General features: G+C 45.4%; 1 protein-coding gene across 4 annotated transcripts in view; it reads left to right on the forward strand.

Annotated features, from left to right (window-relative positions):
• The window catches only part of KLHL13 (kelch like family member 13), a 320,339-nt gene that overhangs the window by 244,595 nt on the left and 47,853 nt on the right, over positions 1-27,891 (forward strand). The window contains exon 1 of one of the 4 annotated variants that reach the window (XM_074208731.1): positions 21,524-21,643. The exons of the other annotated variants lie outside the window; for them this stretch is intronic. Coding sequence (XP_074064832.1) covers positions 21,546-21,643 — 98 coding nt within the window. The 5' untranslated portion in view covers positions 21,524-21,545. Of the gene's footprint in view, positions 1-21,523; positions 21,644-27,891 lie in introns of those variants that run through there. 4 annotated transcript variants of the gene reach the window in all.

The raw sequence follows: 27,891 nt of genomic DNA on the forward strand, positions 1-27,891 counted from the left end.
CAGTAGGTAGATCTTCTGTGACCACACTTTGCTCAGGGTGGTTTGTAGATGGGGTTAGTTGTGTGCTTTGGGTTCAGGGAAGATGCCAGACTTCCATCAGTGGGACTTTTCCTAATTTCCTCAGTTGTTGGCATGCTCTCCGCTGTCATTCTGTAGGTATTTAGTACTTAGCCTCAGTTGGATTGACCTGTTTGAGAAGATGTCAGAGAGTTAGAATGTCAGCTCCTGGAGGGCAAGGAAGTTTCCCTTTTGTCTGTAATCCATGTGCATGTGATGAGGAAGTACAGGGAGTGCTTGGGGATGACTGGGTTCACCTTGGATCCTTGGGGCTGCTCCCGGCACTTGAGACGATGTGGTGGTCAGAGAAGGAGCATTCCTTTGTTATGGGTCTGTGCCCTCTTGTCTCCTGTTGTGGCAGGGGAGGGCATACCGGCCTCTCCCCTACTCTACTTGGATCAAGCCTTTCCTGTTGGTCTATGCTAGCACCCGTGCTGATTTTTCTGCATGCTTCCTGTAATCTTCCCACAGTCCTCCTTTAGGTTTTGAGTTCCTTTTCATCTATGGGCCTTATCCATAGAGGCTTAATCTGCCCCTTGTACATGAGTAGCCCTGGCTGATGGCTGCCAGTCCTATTGATACTCTGACCAAAAAGTCCCAGTGGTGGCATAGTTGAAGTGACCACCTTGTTTGTAGCCAAGTCAACTATTTTTCTTTTAACAAGACATCATTTAAATGACCATCTTCAGCCAGCTGCAGCCCTCAAAGCAAAGCTGGGGATCTTTGCCATCCCAGCTGCAGGACAGCCCTGAGGCCCCATAGGATGGTGAAGATATTTATGTGATGAGTCATTCCTAACGAGCCTGTTCCCCATGGAAAGCTTGCACTCCCTAGCATCCCTCTGGCTCTTCTTGGCTCCCTCAAGTCTTCAGCCAGGCAGCCGAGATGCAAAGTAACATGGTACCCAGGCCTCCCTCTTAAAAAGTTTGTAGGCCAGTGGGAAGACCTAACTGGCAAGGGGAAGAAATGCATAGGAAGGCTTCTGGCAAAGGGCTCTAAGAATCAGTGGGCAAGGGGGTCTTCCTTGAGAAGCAGGGGGATGGCCAGGGGCCTGGGAATGCCTGGTAAAGAGTTAGAATTTTGAGTTTTGGCTCAGCCTTTTTTCAGATTTGATTGTGAAACTTGGGCCTAGAGCAGGTGACTTTTTTTCTTAAATTCTAGGTGTTCCCCTCTCTTTTCTCCCCGCCCCCCACATTTCAGGGAAGGTGGAAGTTGGAAGACCTTGTGGTCTTTGATCATCCTGGTCGTCATCCCCCCCCCCACCCCGGACAGTTCCCTCCCTCTGGGGTGTTCTACAGAGTATATTAGCCCCTAAATCTGGCAGCTCCCTATGGACTGTGCAGCTGTATATGATGGGACATCTGCCGGCTGACTTCTCTCTGAATCTCTTGGCTCCCTCTAGTGGATCACTGATGATCAGGACTGAATTCTGTGGTTGAGGATTTTCTCCTGCCAAGTTATAACAGTTTAATAGAAGTTTACTGCAGAGAACCTTGTGCTTTTTATTTTCATTCTTTTCTATTACAAGTGCCCCCCCCCCTTTTAGGGTTTTTTTTTTTTGCAAGGCAATGGGGTTAAGTGACTTGCCCAAGGCCCCACAGCTAGGTAATTATTAAGTGTCTGAGGTCGGATTTGAACTCAGGTCCTCCTGACTCCAAGGCTGGTGCTCTATCCAAGCCGCCCCCCCTCCTCCCTTTCAATCTCTTACACTACTCCCCACTTCCACATCATGACCAGTCTTGCTGTAAAGAGAGGCTAAGTTTCCCTCTGCTGTGGCCTGGGCTGATTGTCAAAGAAGTCCCTCTCTTGTTAACTTTACCAGTGCCATTTGGACCTAGGCAACAATCCCTGGGTTTTCTTGCCTCATGTCTTCATTTGAAAATGCATGTGGCCCTGTCAGGAGGAGTGTTGATAAAGCTTCTTGTATACTTCACAGTGTATCATAGGTTTAAAGAAGTGATGCTCCATTTTAGAGAAAGACAAATTAGGTACAAGTAGAGGATATCCCCCCCTTTTAACTTTTTTTCTGTTTGTTTAGTCTAATGTTAGTGAGCAGTGACATTGAAGACATGGCAAATCCATGTGACCATTTTGTGCAAGCAGAATTGATTGAGCGTCTTATGTGCTCAGCTTGGCGTTAGAGAGAAAGGAAGCCAAGGGGATCGTCCCTGGCCTCTGCTTTACCCAGAAGGACACATGGCACTATGAACCAGTGGCTAATCCTCTGGCCTGTTCTTGCCCTGGGCAGGGGGAAGGGTGATCTCCCACTCTTCCAGCAAACCTTATCCTCATAAATCTCCTTGGAATCCAAAACTAGAGAACAATTCCAGCTCTTCAGAAGGCAACTTTTAAGGAAGAAATCTTAGGTTTTCTCACCCCCCTTCCTCTTTTCCTCCTCTGTTTTTTTATTGTTAATTTTTTTATATCACTTAGATTTTCTAATGTATTCCATTTTCTTTCCTTAGGGGAATGCCTTATAAAATTAAATTAGCTTTCATTGATAGTCTTTTTTAAAAGAAGACAAAATAGTCAGCAAAATCAATCAACATATTGGAAAAACCTGATGTATATATGAATTGTTCTACCCTAGTGGATCCTGACATCTCTTAAAGTAGCAGAGGAATGATCTCATTTTTTTTTTTAGTTTAAACTCCTTCTTTGTGATTTTAGAACATTTGCCTCTAGTTTTATGACTGTGACCACATTGTTAAAAGTCATTGTGTCTTTTCTTCTCCTGGTCCTATGCTAACTTCATTTTGTATCAGTTCACATGAGTCTTCCTATGCTTTTCTCTTTCCCATGTTCATCATTTCTTATAGCACTGTCTTTCCCATTACATTTACAAATCTCAATTTGTTTAGCTACTTTCCAGTTGATTGGCACTCACATAGCTTCAGATTTTTGCTCCCATCAAAAGGACAGCAGTAAATATTTGGGGTGATGGGGGTTGCTTTCTATTTATCACTGATCTCATCAATTAATGTTAAAAGGAAGAAGGACAGCTCAGAGAGCCTGGCCAGGGGTTCAGGTGGTAAAGAAAGAACTTAAGATACTGGAAAGGGAAAGTGCCACTCCCATTCTACTCTTATAGCTTCTTCCAAAGGTCTCAGAGACCCAGGTACTTTTTTTCACATTTGTTCCTTGACTTCCCTGAATAAATGTGGAAGACTTTTTCTGGGATTTTTGGAAGTTCCATAAGTCCAATTTCTTTCTAATGAATACCCAGCACTCCAGAGGAAAACAAAAATTATTATCCATGAATTCATTTATTTCTATTTCTTAAGGCATGTGGTAACAATTCTTAGCTCTGCATAAAGATTTTCTCTACTTCCTTGAAGTACTCACTTCTCAACCCCTTGCCTCCTTTATCTGTCCTCAAGACTTTCCAAGCCATGGAGTTTGCCCTACATATTTAACTTCCATTTCCCATCTTCCTAGGAATTTCAAGTTGCATGTACTAGGAAATGCATCTAGAAGTTTTATAAGCTGTTTAAATTCACACCTGTTATCATTGGGTTAGCTCAAAGTGTAAATTTACTGATTTCTAAAAAGAAAATTTTTTCTTTTCCATTTCTGGTTTTTAATGAACTCTTAGAATGTGTGGCATTTCAGGAAAAGAACACCAAGCTAGATGTTGGGAGACTTGGGATTGACCTAGCTCTGTGCTTTGTGACAAACTTTTTCTTCTTGTGCTTAGTTTTCCTCATCTGCAAAATAAGGCTCTCATTTCTTACAGTTGTGTGGTTGTATTCAGGATAAACATGAGAGAATAAATTTGAGAGTACTTTAGATAGGATAAAGCAAAAGCAATGAAAAGTACAAATGGTAGGGTCTACTCTGTTTTCTGGTGTTCCTCTGCACCCCCTCCCCCAAAATTAGCAAAATGCTTTTTGACTTCTATGGGTATAGCTATAGGAAAAAGCAGGATATAAAAGTAAGAAATGAATCCATTCTGTTCTGGAATTACTGAATGGTTCCCCAGAGGTTAGCAATGCCTCTGGCATCTGCTTCCACTGAGGGAACCTAGCTGTCTAGTGAAGCTGGGAAATGTTGGGGTATGCAAGGCAGTGATTAGTGGGAACCTCCATCAAGGCTCCCTAGGTGCTCCCTGGGTGGGGAGGTGATGGTATCTGGCCTCTGTCTGTCAGCCAGCCCACCCAGGGGAAAGTTGGCAAGGCCTAGTGGGTAGGCCTGGTTGAGGGATGATTTGATTACAGCACCTTCCAAAGATCTAAGTTACTAACACAGTATTGGTGGAGTGTAGGGAATGGGATGCCCACAGGTCAGTGAAATGGCAACTGGGAGGGAAGAATCTAAGTGTTCCATTTTCCTTCTTAACTTGATTAGTTTCTCCTCATTTGTGAAAATCATTTATTAGTTCCATATGGTGCCTTTGAGACAGCTGTTTTCTGGCTTAATTCTTTGCTGACCTCAATTTTGAATCCTGGCTTCAGTGTCTACCTCAGTTTCTTGTGGAGAACATGTAGAGCTCTCAGGGCCAACCCTGACCCTGGAAAAAGCCACAGGCAGTAGGAGCCAGGAATGTGGACTCTTGGTTCTGCTATAGAATGGGATGGTCTTTCTTGCTGGCTCATAGAGGGCTGTCCTTGTGATGGTGAGCACTTTGAAGACTGGTTCCTGGGTTACTCCCTTCAGTCAGATTTATGACTCCTCTTGGCCTCTCATAAGTATAGGGCAGTGATGGGCAGTTTTAGGGACTGAAAACTTCCTTTTTGCCTTCAAGTGAGTATGGCTCACTCGATGCCGATATGTGAATGGGGCTAATGCATCTGCCCAGTCGAGATAGTCGACTGCAGTCCTTATGGATTAAGCTCCAGGGAGCTTTACTGCTGGGTTTTTCCAGCCCCTTTTGGTGAGTGCACAAAATGGTATCTCTAATGACCTGAAGTTTGCAAGCCCTTGTGTTCTCTTAGCTAGTTCTGCTGTAAGAGACTAGCTGGTACATCCCCTGGTGACACTTGGTGGCCCAGCTGGGCTTGGGAGACACTACTTTCACATCTTTCCACTCATACATCCAGGCCTGGGATTTTGTGGGGGTGAGAGCACCTTCTGCCATCAGAAATGGGTCCTAGTTCATAACATAGTAGAGAAAGGTCTGATCTGGACCCCTGTCACTGCATGGAAGGTCACAGGCAAGGTTTGAACTCATGTCCTTTTCCTCATGTCCTTTTCCTCCAGGGACTTCTTAGCCTCTCAGTGTTCTGTGATAAGAATTCTAACACTCCCATCAAGTCACAATCTCCTCACATTTCTCTACCAGGCATAGAAGGAAATTGTGAGGTCTTGGCAATTAGTCAGTTTGTCAGACTGGATTCAACCATGTAAAGCAGTAGGTGGGAAGGTGGGAACCAAAGAAAGAGTCTAGGAAGAAAACAGACAGGAGACATCGATGGATGTCTGAAGGCTAGATTTGGACTGTGCCTTCTTGATGGGGCCTGTCAAGGCCTTTGGAGTTGGTGAAGGAGCAGGACTAACAGTGGGAGTCATTCTTTTAGAGATTAAGGAGGACCCTGATGACCTGGAGGTCGAGCACTTTGTGAAGGTCTTTGCATGTCAGAGGCAAGCATTTAGGGGAAGATTATACTGCAATGGAGTTAGAGTTCAACTGAGGACTTGAATTCTAATTCTGACCTTGCAAATTCAGTCATTGTTTAGTAAGTAGCTACTATGTATTTATGTCATTGAGTGTTCCTGACTGACCATAGGCCAATATGATCTTTCTGAACCTCAAAATGAGAGGATTGCAGGGGTGTCTTCTTTAAAACTCCTTGCACTTGTTTTTCAATGGAAGCTGCAGGGGATGGGTCCAAGTACATGACAGGAGCTAGTCATTCTTGGGGAGCTCTTAAATATCTCTCATGTGCAACAGGGACTTATAATAGGTGGCTTTGAGGATATTACTTGGACAAGTATCTTGAGGATGGAGGAGAATGGAGGGAGGGAAGCCACTTAGGGGCTACCATCATGGTCCAGTAGGCAGAGAAAGGAATGAACCGATAGAAGAAATGTTAAGCAAAAAAGCCACAAGCTTTTGTTCCACTCTGGCTACAGTGAGTGGTATGTATATGTATGGATTTGTGCACATGCATATACATAGGCATGTGTGTCATAGTGAAAAAAAATTCCCAGAATTCAAGCCATACTAGCCAGACCTCCTTGTTGGAGGTCACTTGGGCAGGTACAGCTTTCATGTGCCCTTGCTCCAAAGTCATTCCTGGTAGAAATAACTTCTTCTGTTTTGCCTGTTCTTGACTTGGGGTCCTCCTTTTGGTCTTTTGGTGGAGCAGAGCCATGGCAGGGAGATCTGAGCCCATGAGGTCAGCCAGCAGCCCTGGAGGATGCTGTACCCCAGCACAAACAACTTCTGGGATATAGCAACTCTTTACCCCAAATTTGGAACAATTGCATGGAAAAGAGGCCTGCCCGATCAGGACAGAAGATGGAAGGTTGGACCTTGAATCAAGTCATCTTACTGCTCAGTAATAGTAATCTTTGCACATTTGAATGTTCTCCAGTCAAATTGGTGGGTGGCTTTCTCATGGGTATGTGCAAGAGAACCAGGCAGAAATTGATTCAGTGTGGATGGTAGAAACTTGAGAAGCACAGATCCCAAACAGAGTCAGGGCCAAACAGAAGCACCATCGGAGGCTTGCCCCCAAGGCTCTTTTCTATGCTGCTTCTGATCGCAGCCCCAGTTTTCTAGGGGAAGCCCATTTTGCTGGAGTGAAGGTACAGTGAATCGTGTGGAAAGAGATTGGGGGAGTTCCGCAACAAGCCAGCAGATGGCAGCCTAGTGTCTTCTTAGAGACCCCTAAGAAGGTGCCAGGGATCCAGAGAAATGGCCTCTAAACTGCACTTGAGGATGTTTTCTGAACTGTCTTTTTAAACCAGAGAACACCAGTGGGCTTGTGCAGAATTTTTGGTCTGGCCTAGCCCTTTAGGTTGAGAGGGAAGAGATTCACATGCAATCCATTCAAGCTGTTACTTGGAAGGGCTGATGAGCTGAGGTCCAGTATGTTAAAGGAACAAGAATTACTGCTTGCTCTTCACTTTTCCTCCTGTTCCAAGGCTAGGCACTTGCGAAAGGAAATCAGAGATTTGTTGAATTGCTAATGATATTTGGAAGGGTCTTTGCCAAGGTCTTTATAAGCTACTGTTAGACTGTTGGGTCTTTGGTTCACTTAGGAATTTCATCTAATTCATATGAGGTGATCTCGGACCTGTCAGAAGCTCCTCAAGGGTAAAGTCTCATTTCCCAGATAAAAACTGTCTGTTTGCTCCTCAAAAGTGATGGTGGATTAATGGTGGGTCTTTGCTTTCTCTCAACGACACAGATGGCTTTGTTGAGATGGAGGTTTGGAGTTTCTCAGAAGCAGCAGCCAGTTTAGGAAGAGGAAAAATAGTGCCAGAGTGTAGTGTGGTTTGGCCAGGGCCTGACAGGTGGTGTCCAAGCAGCCTTCTGGAGGCAGCCTCAGAGGAAGGCCAGCGTGGGACCTTGCAAGAGCTGTGCTCTAACCAACCTCCCCCCTCTGTCTGTCTGTCTCTCTCATACACACACATCCATGCACACACATACACAGACACACACCCTGATTTTGAGGAAGGCGGCCAATTTGCATGTTTCTATTAATTATAGTAGATAAGAAAATCATAAATTGATAGTAACTTGTGCTGGAAGGCCATTAGGCATCTGTTCTCCGAAGGCTTATCCCTGATATCATGTACTTTCAGGTTTTTATGACTAAACAGTGTATCAGCAAGTCTTTGACCTTTAGGGAGAAAAGGAGAGAAAGAGGGAGGCAGGGAGGGGGGATGGGAGTGAGAGAAGTGGGGGAGGGAGACAAGGGCAGTTTGTAGACTTTCTCAAAAGTGATTTCCTTGTTTCTTAATTTGTCCAGTTGAGAGGGAGGTGGAGATCAAATGCTAATGAATATCATAGGTGATGCCAGTGTTTTGTTGAGCTTTTTGAAATGTGCAAAGAAAACTTGTCTAAATAAATAGAGCCTTGGGGCTGCTAGGTGGCCTAGTGGATAAAGCACTGGCCTTGGAGTCAGGAGTACCTGGGTTCAAATCCAGCCTCAGACACTTAATAATTACCTAGCTGTGTGGCCTTGGGCAAGCCACTTAACCTCATTTGCCTTGCAAAAACCCCTTAAAAATAAATAAACAAACAAATAAGCAAACAAATAAATAAATAGATAGATAAATAAAGCCTGGAAGGAAAAACCAGAGGGCTACTTGTCATGATTTGGAATCCCTTTCTGGGATCTCCTAGTGTAGCAGGAATTATGGAGTGAAAAGGGGGCCTAGGCACTTGGTCTTTTGGAAGGCCAAATTGTAAAAGCTTGGGAACACCATGGCTAGAGAGACCCTTTAGCAGTTGGCTAGTTTGGTTGGGGGGTGATTTCAGCTCTCCTGAGGGTCTCTTACATTATTCCTCATCTTTCCTGAAAAAGTGTGGAAGGATTTTTCTGGAAGTTTCCAATAATAATAGTGCTTGGTCCTCTATAATGTGTGTATGTGGGTATATACACATATAGAGATGCATATAGAGATCTATTGCTTCCTAGTATTTGTGCACACTGTTTGCTCTCCCTGTCTTAAGATCTCGATGGCCTCTGCTTTGCACAGGAATGATGTGAGAGGGTGCAGAGGAAAGAAGGAAGAAGAGAAACCATATTGGCTCAGGCAGCCTTGTGCTCCGCCATGATGTGAAATGCTTGCCACAGATCTTATTGGACCTTCACAACAACCCCGGGAGGTGGATACCTTTCTGATTCCTATTTTACAGTTGAGGAAACTGAACCAGTGGTTAATGACTTGCCCAGGGTCACAGAGCTAGTATGTGTCGGAGACTGGACACACAGGGCTAACAAAGTTGCTGCAGGTTGCCCAGTATGGATTGAATATACAGATTACTAGGAAGTTAGAGTTGGCAGGGGACTTAGAGTTCCTCAGCCTATACCTATCACTTTATGGATGAGGAAATTCAGGAGCACAGACATCAAACTGACTTGCCCAGGGTCACACAGCTTATGGTAGAAGTTGTTAAGCACCAACATTCTGAGCTTTAGTGACTGGGGGGGTGGTGGTGGTGTCACTGTGATGAATCAGTGAAAGGCAAAACCCAAAAGGCTTCTTTATTTCCTCTACACTTTCCGTATTCCTGTTCATTAGCACTGTGGGCCATGGGAATTTGTGAGGACCTGTCTACTTCCATACTCAGTGAGATAGACCCCACTGATGACTTGGTAAATCTCACATGCTTGTCTTGGGTATGTAGTATATATGACTAGTTTTGTTTGACTCCAGAGGGTAGAATTAGGAGATTGAGGTGAAACAGACGGGAGAAGTAGACTGAGGCTGGATTTCAGGGCCAACTTGATAACATGTGTGAGTGCTCCCCAAGTGGTCTGGGCTGTCCGATATGAAACATGGCTGCTCCTCTAGTAATAACTCAGTAGGGATGTTGGGAAGGGGACACCTTTCTGCTGAGCTCCTCACCTGAGCTTAGAGGTTCTGGGAGACTTGAGGCCCTCAGTGCCATAGGGATGTGTTTGTGTGTGTTTGTGTTTGTTTGTGTGTGTGTGTGTGTATGTGTGTGTGTGTGTGTGTGTATGCATGCCCACTTGTATATACTTCCACACTCCTGCTTGAATAGACCCACAAACTCATGCCTAGCTTTACTGGACAAGCTTGGAAGCTTTGAACATGAAGTCCTCACCCCTAATGAGGGCTCCAACTATATCTGAAGGTTAACATTTTTTTTCCCTACAATAAATTTAAGTATTTTTACATGTCTTGCCTGAAGGGCAGGAAATCATATGAGGCCGATGTTTTGTGAGTTTGCTGCCTTTGTTTACTAGGGGAGGCTTATTATCCTCATTGTCACTCTGATGGATCTTTATAAGGAAGGGGGAGGCCTTTTTGTCTTGGGGTTTTAAAGAAATTCTGTCTTTTGTAACAGCTGCTGGGAAACTGAACTGAGTTAACTGTTCTTTTCCCTTATGACCCTGAAGGGGTAATGCCATTTTGTGTGGCCTGGTGGGAAGAGTAGGGGAATAAGTCAACTGAGTTAATGACCAATGTTTTTTGGGGAGGAGGAAGAGGGGAGGGGAGAGAGTAATGTGATGTTGTTTACGTCCTAGTCAAGGGGAGAGGAGGAGACCTGCTTTACAGTTCATTTCTGCTCTGGAACCATCAGGGGATCTTGGGTCTCTTCATCCTCATCCTTTTGCCAGTGTATCTCCATCTGCAGAGTTGTTGTAGAAGTGTCTCCTCTGCTTTGCAGCATGGGAACCCTCCCTCAACTCCCCACCCCAATCCTGGAAAAGGACTGATGTAATGGGAAAAACTTCAAAAGGTAGAGGGGAGAAGACCTGGGTGAACCTGGGTAGGTCCCTTCAGTTCCATTCTCTGTCAAGAGAGCAGGTTGATGCACCTAACTCTGTCTGCATGGCCCTCCTGGCTTAAGATGTCCTCTCCATGGGGCGGCTAGGTGGTGTAGTGGATAAAGCACGGGCCTTGGAGTCGGGAGTACCTGGGTTCAAATCCAGTCTCAGACACTTAATAATTACCTAGCTGTGTGGCCTTGGGCAAGCCATTTAACCCCATTTGCCTTGCAAAAACCTAAAAGAAACCCAACCAAACAAACAAAAAATAACAAGATGTCCTCTCCAAGAAGAGACTAATATCCTGGACTCTCTTGGGAAGAGAACCATCAGATTATCAAAGTTGGCATGGTGCCTCCTCTTGTTGCCAATTAGATTTGTGAATTACAATCTGGAAATACTACCCCAGGGGCAGCTAGGTGGCACAGTGGATAGAGCATCGGCCCTGGAGACAGGAGGACCTGAGTTCAAATTTGGATTCAGACACTTAATAATGACCTAGCTACGTGGCCTTGGGCAAGCCACTTAATACCATTTGCCTTGCAAAAACCTAAAAAAAGAAAAAAAAAAGAAATGCTACCCCAAAGACCTTTTAAAACCTTAGTCATCAACCTAACAGGGCCTGAGTTTCTTACAGGAGAATCCCATTTTAGGTGGGCCTTGATTGGTTTAGCCAAAGTAAACATGTTGGTGACTTTATAATAAGCATCTCCACTTGAAAAAAATTGAGTGTCAGGGTTACAGACAATGACTTAAGCCTTCAGTGTGGTTCCCCTACCTTTGGCCATCATTTTGGGTACTGTTACATTGGAAACTGCATTATGATTCTTCCTAGTTTCTTAATAACATGATGAACATGTGTATTTGAACAATGTAGAGAAGTCACTAGGAGGCACTTCTATTGTCCCTTCTGTTTCATGGTCCTGTGAAAACTGAGGCTGCTCCAGAGGCCTGGTGATACATCTCAGCTGCTTGAACTATCGAATCCTGATATTACCCAGTCCATGTTCAATAATAACATAACCATCTTTTACATGAGTCTTAGAGTCTCCCTGTAACTTAGAGAGCACCTTCTCTGACATTCTCTGTGTGGAGAGGGATGTAGGAGAGGACGCAGCATTACTCCTGTTTTCAAGTTGAGAAAATGGATGGAGAGATAGAGGAAACAACATTTCTTCAGGGCTGCTATAAGCCAGTTATTTTGTTCTGCACTAGGGAGAAGTTTACATTCTAATGGGGAAAGGGGAAGAAGGGGTTGGAAATATGACAATTGGTAAAGATGTGGAGTTGGGAGTAAATGGTGGTGACCTAGGCCAGGCAGGCTTCCCCACTGAGGACTTGAGGGCCTTAGCTGACATTTCACTTGGGACTTTGCCAGGATCCCATGGCCAGTATGTGACTGAGTTGGAGGCAAAGTTTTCTTCTATACCGTATTGTCTCAAAAACCCCAGGGATTTGGAAACCTGCCGCTTAACTCTTACGCTTACTTAGGAGAGGTTCTGCTTTGTCTTATTTCCATATTCTTTTGCAGAAAAAAACCCAATAATTTCTCATTTTATTTAACAAAACGAATGGAAGAAAATTCACATGAAATGATGGTGTGGGAAGATGTGCTGCCCTCACTCCTAGGTCCTGGTGAATAAGCAGTGGACTACTGTCCCTTGGATAAACCAATTCATCAAGCATCTCTGTTTCTTGTAACATAAAAGCACATTAGTTTTTGAAGTTTTTGAATTTTTTTTTAATTGCAGTAAAACCTAAAAAAACTTGAAGAGATCTGGATTTTCTTGTCCAACCTTTATTTTACAGATGTGGAAACTGAGGCCTAGCTTAAGCGACTTGCCCAGGATCACACCAAAGTGGGATTTGAACCCAAGGTTCTTGATTCTTAGCTAGGTTTACCACACCATGCTGACTCTCTAACAAGTGGCAGAAATGAGATTGGAACCCAGGTCCTCATGTTTTTCCTTTCTTCTCTTACAGTTTACTTTTAGGAGTGAAGAAAACAATAAGAAACTGACTGATGTCATAGCCTTGGTTGTCTTATCTGTAAAATGCAAGGGGGGATGTGCTAGGACTTTCTGAAAAAGAGTCCTAATAGGCCCAGCAGTATATCATAATACATGCTCAGAATCTTTCAGATTTATGGAATAAAAATCTTCCAAATGGAGAGTTGTAGTAGGGAAGATGAATTGGAAAGAGGATGAAGACCATGCCATTCTTGCTGTGCCATTCCTGCTACTTCTAGAATTTTCTTGAAGGGGCTCTCTGCAAGCCTGGAGAAGATGGCTGTTTGGCCTAACACAGTGCCCAAATTCAACCATTTTCTCCACCTGAGATCTGATCTGCAGAACATTGATATATACAATAATAATACCCTGAGACTGGCATCCCATGATGGTTTCCATCTGAATGTTCAAAACCAGGGAAGAGAAGAAGGATGCTATAATAATAATAACAACTTCTCTTACATCTAATGTCCTATGTAAGGAGACATTTTGAATGCTCTGGATAGTTTCACCTACCTTGGCACTATACTTTCCAGGGAGGTCCACATAGATGATGAGGTTGATGTACACATTACCAGAGCCAGCTCAGTATTTGGAAGACTCTGATGGAAAGTGTGTGAGAGAAAAGGTACTAGACTGCCTACCAAACTGAGGGTCTGCAGAGCCATTGTGCTGACCTCATCATGGTATGCTTGTGAAACCTGGACAGTTCACCAGCATCATGCCAGGAAATGGAATTTGATTCTTAGGAAGATACTGAAAAACACCTGGCAAGATAAGGTAGGGCGTACTGAGGTCCTGTCTTGACTTGAACTGCCAAACATGCAAATTCTGCTACAGAGAGTGCAACTCCAATGGGCTGACCATATTGTTCGAATGTCAAAAGTACATTTACCTACAAAACTATTTTACAGAGCACTTGTATGAGGTAAGCAATGCAAACACACTCTCAAGATCTCTCTGAAGAATTTTGGAGTCAACTGTGAGACATAGGAGACACTGACACAGGACTGCCCAGTGTGGCAAGCAGCTCAAAAGAAACGTGAGACATGTAAACTTTGAAACCTCTCCATCCCAAATGTTCACATGAACTATTTGTACCCAACCCACAGAAGAGCTCATATTGGTCTGATCAGTCACAGTTGTACACATTGTATATTGACCCCAAATAATGATGCCATTGTGATATTCTGAGTACAAAGAAGGAACTCTGTGAAAGTGTGTAATCATGTTCAGAAATGCTTCCTTGAACACAATGATCTTCCTAATATCAAAAAAGGTGTGGGTGAGAGGAGGGAAGTGAGATTAGGGGGAAAATTGTAAAATTTCAAAATAAATAAATTTTTGAAAAAGGTGGAGTTATTAGTTGTTTATTCTGAGAAGGTAGATCCATTTTTATTTTAGAAAGATTTTGAAAAATAAAAAGTTGAAATAGAAAGTTCTATGTCGTGAATCTCAATTAATCTGAAATTCATCAGAATTCCACATTCTTTAAGCTGTCTAGGAAGTTTGAAGTTTCATTATATAAATGCAAAATCTGGATGTCTGGATTTGGGAGATGACTGTTTTCTTTTAATAGAAATTAAATCAACTATTTTAGTTATACCATGATGAGAAACTGAAGAGATTGGTTTGTGTAGCCAACTCAGTCTTTATCTTCCTCTAAGGACAGAAAACTTATTCTCTTTCCTTTCTCAGCTTTTTCAAATGCTCAGATGATTTTTCCAACATAAAATACATTAATTCAAAGGAAAAAAAATATTCTTCTTAATCACCTGCCATAAGAAGTTTAGGCTCTTTAAACCTGCCCTCTTACTTCAGTAGTCCTTAGCCAAAGGGAGCTCCTGAAGTTATCCCTGATATTTTCCTGGAGTGCCTTTGTTTGCAAGCCCATGAATAAAATTATGTTTATGGTGAGTTGGGGGATACTACGTGTTTGGCCTGACCTCTTTCTAAAGGGGTCCTTCTAAAGCACTCAGGATTTTGTCATTTGAAATGCTAATTCCCATATTTGTATGATAAGCTGTTTTTATGTAGGCTCTTGTTTCAGCAGCCACTGCTTTCTCCAACCAGAGAGGCAGCATGAGGTGGCAGAGGCTATTAGACTTCATCCTTGTCCCTTGGGGTTTTATTGTTCTTCTGCCAGTTTTTAGTCTTTGGCTTTAGACTTTTCCATCTTTTGCTCATCCAGCCTTATTCATCTCTTCCCTTTCTCCTCCTTCCTTCCTGGGTTTTACACACCCATTTTTAGCATTCATTCCTCCTCCTTTCCCAGTGAACTTCTTAGCTTGTCCATCATCATTGAGATTGTGACATTCCTTCTTTGCTCTTCCAGAACCATTAAGGATGTGAGATGTAGCTTTCTCCTTTTTTGTTTCTGATTGATGACTCCTCCTTTGTCACACATGTTCCTGGTCTCATGTTTAGATATGTGTCAACAGATCTCTGGGAATGTAGTCTTGTGTTCTCATATGGATTGTGATTATGGAGTGGAATGGAGCTATGAGAGGGATAATATCTGAACCAGTGTCTGATCACAGCATATTTTTAAAAAAAGGAGCTTTGTGGGGACATGGCAGCCCTACAGTTTGATTAGAAAAATTGAGTTAAGGACAGGTTGTTTAGAAAAAAGAGAAAATTCTTAAATTTCAGACAGTTGAGAAATGCCATTTTGATCCAATTAAGAGGGGGTTCCTCTTAAACAGAGGCAGGACAAGGTATTTGTACATACTATAACAGAAATCCAGTTCCCCAGTGAGCACTTCAAAGGCTCTGAACTCTCACTGGGACATATATAATTTGACTTAGTGCAAAATAAATGTGTTTTATGAGGGAAGTAGAATTATCAGGCCTAGGGAGATCTAGTCACTTTTAAAAAGGAAAACTTTTTAAAACCATTAAAAGGAAGCCCCTCTTGTACTACCACCATTGTATAATTATGCCCTAGATGCCTACTGTACTCACAGTGCCAATTCATTTTCTGATTGTCTACTTTGGGAAAAATTCAGAAAGGAGGGAAGGGATCCAGTACACATTTCTCTTTTAAGTCACAAGTTTACACTGGACTATTTCTGATAGGAAGTAAATGGATACCCATTCCCCCAATAGAGTAAAAACTTGTATTCTGCTCAACTAAAGGGAACCTTTTCATTTTACCAGGTTTAACACTTTAACTTATTTGTCATTCATATATACCTTACTGATCGATCGATATTATCAGTGCAGTGCACCCTTGAATGTACTGAGTAAGCAAACCACAATTCCAGCCTCTTTTTGTGGTATCTGGGGAAGGACCTGTGACTTGCTTTGAGGTGCCTCTTTTTTTGAGAGACTCAGCTGTCATTGTCTTAAGCAAAACTTCCCAGGTAGAAAAGTAACACGGGGGAGAGGAAGATAGGATAGACCCAGCAGCATAATGATTTAGCAGAATCGTTGCCATTTCTGGTAGTGAGTGAGTCTATTTGGTGAGGTTGGGCTGACGATTCAGTGAGGTCAGGCTGGTGATTAATTGCATCTTTGAGTTTGGTAGGGCCCTATGAGAACATCCTGTCTAACTCATGCTTGAGCAGGCATCCCCTCCATGACATCCCTGAAGAGTGCTCTCTCACCTGGCCTACACTTGAAAACCTATAGAGAATGGTGCTGAGAATAGACCCTTGTCGATTCATGTTAATTGCTACTTCTTTGCTTTATAGCAGCTTTGATTTGTTAAGTATGCCATCTATAGTTTGACTAAGTCACTGAAATGAAAACAGATCTGTGAGGCATACCTCTGCAGACCTCCTTCCCAGGTGACATCAAAGCAGCAGTAATTTCTTTGAATTAAGCATCGAAACTTAGTGTGCAAACCAAATTATCATGTAAAATCTTTTGGATAACACTAATATTTTAGATAGAACTTACTTGTATATTTAATGCTTTACATTTTATATGATATTTATGTGGTTGTATGCTTTCTTTATAAGATTTGCTAAGTTCCCACCTTTCTTAACACTCTTGGACCTATCCTTTGGTGATTCCCTTTCTCATTTGCTTATACATCAGTTATACGTGTGTCTATTTTCCCCCCTTGCTAGACTCTTAAGCTCCCTTTGGGAAGAGAAATTCCCAGTTTTCCTCTCTGTATTCCCTCATAACTACAGCAGGAAACTGTGTGTAGTAGACGTTTAATAACTGAATCAAATTGTTGAATTTCTTTGTATTTTCCTTTGCGAATTAAATACTTTCAGAGAACTCAAATATTTGAAACCAGTTGGATTCCCCCAATACATTTTTGATGTTTCTTTGTCATCGATGGTCTGGGATGGTGAGATCATTATAGTGAAAGCTGCCTGGTTTTCCATTACTGGACTATGCTTCACTTGATGGGAAAAACAGGTAGCAGGAGTACATGGAAGTGGGTACCTGGGGACAGGTAGGCAGCCAACTTCCTTGGCTTCTGAGTCTGTCTCTGTTGCTCACTTGATGGCCTTCCCTTTTGGTCTTTAGTTGAAATCTGTATAAAATGATGGGTTACATTTGATAGGTGGTCCCTTGAGTCCCTCCCAGTTCTGATATTTAGTGGAATTCTCTCCTGGGAACTAGGAGATGAAATGATACATATCTGGCAGTGATGGGTATTTGGGCTGGGTATTTCTAGTGATTAGTTAACATCCCATCAGTGCTTTGATGGGTTTTTGGGCCTCTGTTCACCCAGCTTGTTATCTGCACATCCTTAATAGGATCTGCTTTGTATACTGTGGCTAGGCTCCTGACCTATACAAGTCGTAAGTTTCAAAGCAGGTGGAGAGTGGCCTCTGTTATTCCTGGCTTTCTCTGAGTTTTAGTCCTTTGCTTCCAGAAACCAAGCCTTGTGATCATGGTTGCCCCCAGGCTATGCCATGGGACTGAGGTGGCTCTGGGATGCCATCAAGTTGGAACTAGTGGTAATTTGATGTCTCCAAGGTCATGGTAAACTGGAAAGGGAAATGAACATGATTGGGAACAGCTGGAGAGGGGGAATGGCTGGACCCCTCTAATGGCCTGAGGTGTCCCCTCCATCCCAATTCCCCCTGGTGGCTCCATGGGAGAATCGAAGGAGAGACATGGAAGAGAATCATAGAGGCTGAGAAGCCATGTATATGCATCCCAATTTGAACTCGTGGAGGGAAGGCCCATCAACCAAGGCTGAAATTTCTTTAAACTATGAGAAGAAAGAGTTCCTTAAACAAGCATGTGGTTTACCTGGGAGATCGAGAGGTTCTCATTATCTGACCTGAAAGTTTCCAAACTTTCAAAAGACCTTTTCATATGAATAACTTGGATGGAAGGAAATCTTTAGTCACTTGGTAGAGTTAAGGCCACATTTGGAGAGGGTGGGTTTGCCTGGAGGAGCCCCCCAAATCACTCTCTGCAAGAGAGAGATAAGTCAGAAACTCAAAAATAATGTTGGTCTGGTGGTACCTTGTCATCATCCAAGCTGTAGATGCTTGAGGAGTCGTTGAGGCTGCAGAAGGACCCAGGAAATTGGGCTTCCCCTAGTTAGTTTTCCTGAGGTTGACCGAAGAAAAGCAAGAAATGAATGAATGACTTGTGTGAGGGTCTTAGTAACATTTCTGAGCTGATTGTTGTGGGAAAGATCAGCCTTAGTGAAATAGAGGAAGTGGGAGGAAAAGTGAATATACCCTGGGCTGAGTTTGAGAATTGGGCCCTGGGGTGGGCTGCTCCAAGCTTTTGCAGTGGTGTTGGGCTGGACATCATAGAATGTGGAAGTACTGCTGTACCTACCATAAAGAGGACCATTTTGCTCACTTTAAAAGTTTTGAGAAATAGAGCTTTGGGCTTGGAGTCAGGAAGACCTGAGTTCAAATGCGGACTTAGGTGCTTATTAGCTGTCTATTCTTGGAGGTGTCTCGTAACATCACTTGGCATCATGGGTAAAATGAGGAACCTTGAACCTTAGAACTTGGGTGTCATTTCCAATTCTAATTCTGAGTTCCTTTGCATAATACTAGTGTCCTTCATCACCTTTCCTCCCAGTGGCTCCCTGCCTCACCTTCCTCTAGTCTTGACTCTGTCTTCATTCAGATACTTTGTCTCTTTGGTGCCTCCCAGTTTAGGGGACTTTAGTGTTGGTCATTTCTGCTATGGACAGGCTGGGCAGGCACCTCCCTTGTCTGGGCCTCAGTTTATTCATCTGGTAAAGGAAAGGTTTCATTGATGAGAGCTCTTAGCTGTGGGCTTTTCATTTTCCAGCACTTATGAGTGAGATTGACATGGGGAACATTTCTGCCACAGAGGAGCACCCTGGCCACACGCAGGCCACACATGAGAATTTTGGTCTCCTGACTTTCATTTTTTTCACCTTTTCAAGAATCTTCTTCCCATCCTGTGCTGAGCTAAAGCACTCTGCCTCTAATTTCATTTGAGTCATAAAATGGTGTTTGGGAAGCCCATGGGCCTTTGGCCCCTCCCAGTTCCTCCCAAGGCTTTCTATATAGGTAGGGGCCCTGGCCTCCATCGGATTTCCTCCCGAGTACTCTGGGTTAGCTTTGGAGCTGTTTCTTTTCAGGGAGGTGGGGGTTGTGTGGTGGATTAGATTAAAATGAATTCGAATGTGGCAGACAGGCCCATCTCCTTCCTCCCCCAGAGCTGCCGCTGCCTCTTCCTCCTTAGTGGATGGAGCTGGCATTGCTAGTGAGTTTCCAAGCCCCACATCCATGCTAGTCCAATTTGGGTTTTCTTGTTGGAAGGCATTTGGGAGGCCTTCTTCAGGACCCAGTGCCAACTGCTTTGGGGGGAGACCCGGGCTGATAACTGTAGGCAGTTGGAAACTGTGGCTCTGGGGTTCTGAGTGGTGCCTTTTCAGATGGTGGACACTGTCGGCTCTGTTTGAAGTGCCCACTTTAGCTGTGTCTTTAAAATGTCTAGGAGAAACCCTTTTCCCCTCCCCTTCCTCCTCCCTCCTCCCTCCTCTTAATTAGCTCCATCTTCAAGCTCATAAATAATTTGGGAAAAGTAAGTAAAAGCCCATTTGAGCTAGAGAACCACACTTTGACCTTTTGCTTCCTGACTTGAACTTGACCTGGTAGGGGTGGCCCAGAAAGGAGGAAGGGAAGGTCGGTGGGGAGCAGGCCTGGCAGGGTGGTGAGAACTCGGCAGTGGGAGCCACAAAGCCTTGTGCTGGCCCTTCCTGACTCTGTGCCTTCGGGCAAGGAGTCCTCAGTTTCCTCAGTTGTAAAAGACAGACTTTGGACCAGCTGACCTCCAAGGCGCTCTAAATCCCCGCTCCCAGCAGCCTCAGTTTCCTCCTGTGTCCAGCGGGGCAATAATACCTAGAGCCCTGACCCATAGAGGTGTGGGAAGGCCATCCACACCAATGCCACCCTTTTCCTGAGGAGGAAACTGAGGCCCGGGGAGGGAAAGGGCTTCAAGAGGCGGGCCTGGGAGGCTCCCCCCTCACGCTGCAGCCCTGGGGACACCCGTGGGCACTGCTTGGATTGCTCAGCTCATTCCCTAGCGCGGCGGCGGCGTTGGCAGCGGCGTTGGCAGAGGCGGCACCGGCAGAGGCGGCCCCACTCGAGGTGGCAGCGGCGGCGGGAGCAGCGGCAGAGGCAGAGGCGGCTCCACCAGAGGTGGCAGCGGCGGCGGGGCAGCTGTGTGCCGAGGCGGCCCGCTCCTTGCGCCCGGGTCCCCCCCCCCCCCCCCCAGGCAGCTGAGCCGAGCCCAGGCAGAGCCGGCGAGGAGCGAGTGAGCGGAGCCGCCCCCAGAGGAGCCGGTCCTTGGGCTGCCGCCGCCCCCGCCCTGCCCGCTGCTGCCCCCGCCGCCGCTGCCCAGCCTGCCTTGGAGAGGTCAGCCGCCCCCCCTCCCCTGCCATCCCTGCCCCCCTCCACCCCCTGCCCCTCTGCCTGGCCAACACCTGCTCGAGGGCAGCAGCTTCCTGCTGGGTGGGCTTCCTCTCCCTCCCCCCCTACTCCCAGCAGGCTGCAGGCATTCGTGAGCCGAGGTGGGGGGGTGATGGGTTGGGGCAGGGGGCCTGGTTCTGGAGGTCTTAGGAGCCGAGCCCTGGGCCACTGCCGCTGCTGCTGCTGCTGCTGCTGCTGGGCTGCAGGAGGTAGACAGGCAGGTGGGGAGGGGGGGGAGGGGGAGGGCAGAGGGAGGGAGGGAGGGAGGGCCAAGACTGCCCCAGATGTTGGCAAATGCCGGCGCCGGGGCTCGTCCTTTTCAGGTCCAGGCTTGGACAAGGAGAGCCCCGGGCCGGATGGGCACAGCGAGCGGCTAGGGCAGCCGTCTGGGGGGGCCCGCCCGCACAATGGCCGTGAAGGACGGGCGCCGGGGCGCTGGGCGCTCTCCTTAATGGCATAGGCAGGCGGGCTGCCTGCTCAGAGCTCGCGTCCCAGGCGCTCAGGCAGCTGCATTCGGCGGCCCTGCCCTGCCCGCCCTGCCCACCTCGGCTACCCCAGCCCCGGGCGAGGCTATGCTGAGCTTACTAGCCCACTTGTACTGCTGCAGCGCCAAGGAGGACTGTGCTGAGGATGACAAGTGCATTCTGAGTAGGTAGGTGTGGGGCTTCCCGGGGCTGGAGCCCGGCTCAGCCTCGCTTTTGTCTCGCCTCGACTGCTCGGAAATCCGCCGGAGAGGCAGAACCGGGAGTCTCGCCTGAGCCCCGCTGCCCAGGCACACCCCTGGCACGGCCGGCTCTGCCCCAATGCCAGGCTTCCCCCGGAGCCTGGGCTGCTCTGGGTACCTCGGGGGCAGGCAGGCGTCCCCCACAACCATTTCTCTCTCCCTCCTGCGGTCACGGTCTTCCCGGTGAGGTGGCATGACGGTGGAGGTGGGAGGCTAGCCTCCTCGGAGTAGAGGGACCGGGCAGTGCCCGGCAGCCCCTCTTGGGCACTCCGCTTGGAGGGCTCCGGTGCAACAGCAGCAGCAGCAGTGGCAGCGGCAGCGCGGCAGCGACAGGGGCAGCGGCTGTCAGCGGCTGTCAGCGGCCGTCTCGGTGGCGCTCCAGCCCTGGCTCGGGACCGGGGCTAGTTGGTTGTGTGTTATGGAAACGCTGTTTACTGTTATTGTAGTTGGTGGCGACAACATGCCTTTGAAATGGAAAACGAGCTCCCCGGCTATCTGGAAATTCCCAGTTCCTGTGCTTAAAACCTCCAGGTCATCACCACTTTCTCCGGCTTACATGTAAGTGAGAGCCCTCAGGGGCTTCAGGTGGGCTTGCTGTCCTGAGCCAGTGGCCCCTGAGCCACCCTCTCCCCCGTTCCGGTGACACTGGCGTGCTCCCACTGGCAGGAGGTCGCCTTTACCTCCACCACCTGGCTTCTGTCCCTTGAACTTTCTGTGTGGTGCTTGCTTTCCCCCTAATAGTCACATGCAGAGACATAGAGTGGTGGAATGGGGTGGGGGTGGGGTTGCTGTGGATCTTTCTGAGCGAGTATCTGCCGTGGGTGCCAAAGGGCTGGGTGCCCCCAACCCCCGGCGGCTGTGGCTGACTAATGGGAGGCTACTGGTTCGGTTTCCAGATGGCTCCTGGTTTAAACAATCAGGCAGATGTCTAGGTGGAGCTTTGCACTAACGGGTGGTATCACTGAGGCAGAGGAGAGGCATTAGCTCAGCTCTGCTCTGCTGCAGTTTCAAAGTTTTCTCAATTTGCGATACCGAAGCCCCAAGCATGGAGGTAGTGGTGCCTCTGTATACCTGCTGGGGCCATAGCGCTCTACAGAACGCACTGCAAAGAAACCTGTGCCTGAGTGCTTGGGGCTAGCTTACTTGGCCTTGGATTGATGTTCATATGCAAACATCGCTTTGGTCTCTTTCATTCCCCAAACTGTGCTTCCAGGAAGCATAATCAACTGTTCTTTCTGTCCTGTCCATGGGTGGAGGAAGGGGTGAGACACTTGCCTTTTTCACATTTTTCTTCCTTCAGTACAAAGAAAGCTTTGGAACCGAAGCTCAGGCATATTTGCTACCGTTGTTTCAAACGTCTGTGCCCAGTGACTAGTTGAGGCAGAGGCTCTAGGCTCTAGTTGAGACTCTAGGAATCAAGGCTTTTGTTTTTGGCAGGCTTTTTTTCCTGCCACTTTCCCACTTAGTTTTTCTCTTCTGGGGATGTGGATGCCCAATGACATCTTGATTGTGAGGGATGCTTTGAAGCCCCTCAGCTGCCACCACTGCCCACCACTGCTGCTGCCGCTGCTGCAGCTCGGCTCAACTTAGGTTGTGGAGTTCTGCAGGTGCCCCCTCGGGGTCTTAGAGTGGGGAATTGGTATAACTTGGCAGGCTTGGTAGCCCCAGTTTTTTACAGCTTTTCCTTAGCAGATTACTCTTCATATTTTCTCTTGGAGATATTTCCAAGTTATTCCATCTAACCATATGGGAAAATGAATTTTCTTTCTACCTTTAATGATGAGCCCGATTGATGGAAAAATAAGTCCCATAGCTATTGGAATGTGGTGGGAAAAGTGGAAAATAACAGGTTGGTGAGGGTTTGACATCTCAGTGGGTAGAGGTAGGTTTGTGTCTCTTTGTCTTTGTGTGTGTGTGTGTGTGTGTGTGTGTGTGTGTGTGTGTGCGCGTGTGTACTTCTGAGCTAATCAGACGTAGCTGTTCCAAAGTGGCCAGGGCAGGCAGGGTCAGATTGAACAGAGGGTACAGACATCATCAGAAATTCTGATTTCACTGATGAAAAAGAAGCCATGATTTCTGCTTCCTGTGTCACTATTCTCAAAATGAAATGAGCAGCTTTTTTTTTTTTTTAAGAACAATGGCCAGTTTTGAGAAAAACAGCAGTTAAAAAAATCCTCATGTGCGGTTTTTTGTATTATTGGTCCTCTTGGGTCGAACTCAATTCAGCATCTTTGGGTGCCTGAGCTGATTTGCTTAAGCCTCAGCGTCTGTGACCTGGGCATCTGAAAGAAGCGGCTTCACCTGCACTGCTGCCCATGGGGAGCACATCTGTAGAATAGCAAATGGAATCGCATGTCTCCTGTCATCCCAGAGCACTTGGCCATGCTGGAGACTCTTAGACTCAGTCAGTTCAGCTGGCTTCTTTGCACAGAAATGTCCAGGTGGCTTTTATGTTTGGAGATGTGGTATAGAAAGCCTGGGAAATGGGGCCTCAAGCTCACTTCGCAGCTTGGAGGTTTGTCATCCAGATTTTTAAAGTAAGTGTCACCAATACTCAGTGAACAAAGTTCATTGTACTGCCTGCATCAAAATCTCTTCTTGAGCACCTGTGTGCTACTTTGGAACCCGTGAGCTGATCAGAGAAAATGACCTGGTGGCAGGGAACAAAAGGCTCCCATGTTCTGGGGCCCAGAGTCCAGTGTGATCCCACATTATTTGTGAGGTAACAAGGAGATAGGAAGCTGCCTGGGCTTTAGATATTTGGGGTTGAAAGATTTGGTAGTCTAATTGGAAAGGCTGTGAAATAAGAGGTTTTAAAGAGGGGCAATAGTTATTTGCCAATGAGTGTCCATAGGAAGTTAAGATATGTTTGTGTTCTGCAAGATACCAAAGGGGAGAAACCAAGAAGAGCATTTGTCTCTACATTTCCCTCCCTTACACTACATTAGCATCTGTTTGAGCATAGTTCCTTAGGTGGGGGGGTGGAGTTTGGCCTCAACATTTCTAGAACTCTGGCTCAAGATCCACCTTGCCTATTCTCAAAGGTTGTGCTTTGAAAATGTCAGTATGAGGGTTTCTATGATGCAGTAAGTCAGTTGCAGTGATAAAATAGCTCCTGATGCCTGGAAATGAAATGGAAAGCCTATTCAGCAGGTGCCTGCCTGGAGTCCACCAGTACTCTGGGAGTGTTGGGAGTAAAAGTGACAGCGGTGAGGGTTTTGTGGAGGACCAGACCTCAGCCTGGCCACTTTGGAATCTAATTGCTTTGTGTTTGCTTCCTGGGTGCTCCTCGAAGTCCTTTCAAGGAGCTTGCTAAATGGCATTGGCCTCACTGAGAACTGAAAGGAAGGGAAATAAGTACCTGCTCATCTTGTGGGCCTTGAATACTTCCCCAAAATGTTGGAATGGTGGTCTGGGGGAAGAGAAGTGGCTGTATAAAATTCTTGGGAGAGAAGATGGCAGAGCTCTGGGTGAATGCTTCCCAAACCATGCAGTCAGGACAAGTCACCTGAAAAGGAGGGCTGAGGGATTGACCAAAACCCAGGATTTTCCTACTGGTGCGTTGGTTACAGCCCCTGAGCAGGGGAATTGGTGTCCAGCTTGCTTCTCTGGGCCCTTTTGGGTGTTTTGTGGAAACACACCCCAGAGAGGGGTGTTAAAGTGTTCCACAGGTGGGAACTCTTGGATTTCCCAGGTCAATCAAGAAAGTTCTGGACAGGAAATTGAAGGTGTATTTACACCATTCCAGGTATCTTGGCAGCTTCCCCTGAACATTGCGCTAATGATGGCTAACACTAGTTGTCATGGGAAATCGAGGGTATGTGATGAAAACAATGACTTGTATGTACTTACCAACGTTTTAACTTTTTGGGAGGCAGAGACTAGAGGTAAAAGGGGTAGTGACCTGGGGGAAACTGACTGAATGAGATGAAGTGTACAAAGATTTGGCAAACGTTAAAGAGATGATGATGATGATGATGATGATGATATGATGGGGGGGATGAGAGAGAAATGTGTGTGTGTGTGTGTGTGTGTGTGTGTGTGTGTGTGTGTATGTATATGTATATGTAACTTTGCCCTAACCTGAAACAGTGTCCTGGAAATGATGAAATAGGAGATTGAGGCAATAATCTAGATACTCTCCCCATTTAACTTTTCTAAAACAATGATTATGAAAGCAGTTTCTGTTTGTGACTATGGGTTTAATGAATGCCATTAAAGAAGACATTGTCTCCTTTGATCCCCAGTGTTCAGTTGATTTCCTTTTGGAAAGGCTTGTTGCATTAACACTTAGAAATGGAAGCCCAAATTTTGTTTCAAGACCTGGTAACTCCATAGATAAATATTGATGAAGTTGCTGTGATAGTTGGTACAAGTCAGTGTATCTCTTTGCCTGGCACAGAATGCCAAGTTGTTCCTTGGAAGAGGAGATCTCTACTGACTGGAGAGATGTTTCTTGTTACTTGGATGGGAATTAAAAACAAGAAACTCAAAGGTAAATTTAAAAAAAAAAAGTTGGCTTCCTGTCTTTTGTCACTGAAGAAGTTAATTTATTACATTTTGTGATTTTCATAATTTTAGAAGTATTTTTCTTATATTACTCCATCAGCTAGCCTATTTAGTAAAATGCATTTCACAATGATAATAAATTAGTGATAACAAGGACTGTTTAAAGATGTGGAATTGTGTATTCAAGTATCAGGACAAAGTGACCTTTAAGGGATGGGTATTGTCCCAACATCACTATGTATCTGAAAGCTTGGAGCAGGCTTCCTTTTGTCGTTCTCTTCACATATACCAATGAAGATGTATATATGATGTGGAAAAATGACTTACTAATACCAGGCATTTGGGCCAAGTTTGCAGTTGTTTTGGGGCCAGCATTTGGTGAATATCTGTAGTAAGACCTGGACTCTGAGTCAGAAGGGACTTGCTGTTGCCTAGTTCAGTATGTTTTAAGCCAAACTATCCTGTGGATGTGAAAATAGCAAAATTGTATCTTCCAGGTTGCTCTGACCCAGGCAACTTCATCCCAGAAACCCCTGAATGGTCCTCCCCTGACTTTTCTCCTAACCTCAGGGAACCAGAGCTGGGAGGAGGAGATTTTTTTAAGTTTGAAGCGATTGTGGCAAAGGTATTTTAGGGATTGGTCAAACAAAATTCCCATCATTTGAGCTAATTCAACCTCTGCAGCATCTCCTCTCCCCTAAAATCCTTCCTTATTTCACTCCCTGATCCATGGTCACCTACACTCTCCCTGAATAGCTCAAGTGAGAGGGAACTCGCTACCCTTTGGGGCAGCTCATTCTGCTTGGAGATACCAGTAATGTTATAAAGTTTTCCCTCATTTTGAGCATAAAACTGGAGCCTTTTAGTTAAGCCCTGAAACAGATACTCATTGACCTTAGTTTATTCCTTGAAACATCGTGTCAGCTAGCCATCTTCTCTGAATTTTATAGAACTGAGAATATTTTTTGAGGTTCCACTAAGTCCTTCCCTTCCCTAGGTCAAAAATTCTTAGTTACGTGAACCTATCATCATGTGACTTGGATGTGACCTGGATTCCTCCTGGTTACCAGCTTGGGATCTGTACTGGTAGCAGTTTTTTGGGGTCCCTCCTACAACATGGTAGCTGGAAATGAATGTGATTCTCCACAAACTTATCGGACCAGTACAGGGAGACTAGGATCTCTCTTGCTTGGAATCCTACAGCTGAAGATGTTTGTGATTTTTCTAGAAGCTATTGTAGGCTCATGTCAAGCTTGTGGTCTCCTCCCACCATTTGGTATTTTTCACCTAAAGTGCCTCCTAGTGATATGTTTTCCCATCCTGCCCTTGTGCCATTGTTTGAACAGAAATGGAATTAAAATGTTTAAAAATTTACATCTATATGCCTGGGCCTAGAGATCATTTAAAAATTTTTGAATATTAATAATGATATAATAATTAATTCTTGGATTGAGTGCTTCCTTCTAGAGGCCTTTGCTATCACATCCTTATGACTCTCATTGTTATGTTAGCTAGCATTTGGTCCCTTGAATGATATAGATCCTATTCATTTATTCTAGATAAAGCAAATGGACAAGTTGAACCCTCCATTGAGCACTCATGTCCCCAGTGGAAGCTGTATATAGGACCTAGGTTGCCCAACTGTGTACATTTCTTGATGCCATCTCTCCCCAGGTTGCTGTTCTTGCCAATTGCAATCTTTGAAGACTGAAATCTGGCAAATATGAGTTATAGTCTCAAACAATCCAATTTGTAGGTTCTTGAAAATCTCTTAGCATGGAAGGCCTGGAACATAATGGAATTGAAAATAACACCAGCTGTGTGTCCATGAATGTTCAGGCTTCTTGAAGTTGGCATTTGGGAAATAGAAAATGGAGTGTTTTTGAGACCTTCAAATTAAAAAGAAAATCAGTTTTGTCTCGTCTCTGGATTATTTGGTTTTTTTAACTTGAATGTAGCTTCTAGTTCCACCAAAGGGGAACTTGCCCCAGGTGGGGAGAAGAGCCTGGGCTTCTTTAGTATTCATCCCATCCTGGGCCATCATGGTCACCAAGGATTTGAGGGTCTAAAAGATCCTTGAGTCTAAATCATGAGTCTAAAAGCTGGGGAGCTTGTTTTCCCCAAGCCACTTAGGGGACAAAAAGCTAAGGATGATAATTTGTGAGTGTATTGATAAGTTAATTTATGACGTTTTAGGCAAATGGTCACGATTGAGTAGTTGGGTCTTTAAAAGATCAAATACTTGACAGTTCCCAATCTGCTTCTGATCCAAGTTGCATGACCCCCTCCCTTCATCA

Source organism: Macrotis lagotis, chromosome X, assembly GCF_037893015.1.
Source record: "Macrotis lagotis isolate mMagLag1 chromosome X, bilby.v1.9.chrom.fasta, whole genome shotgun sequence".
NCBI lineage: Eukaryota > Metazoa > Chordata > Mammalia > Peramelemorphia > Peramelidae > Macrotis > Macrotis lagotis.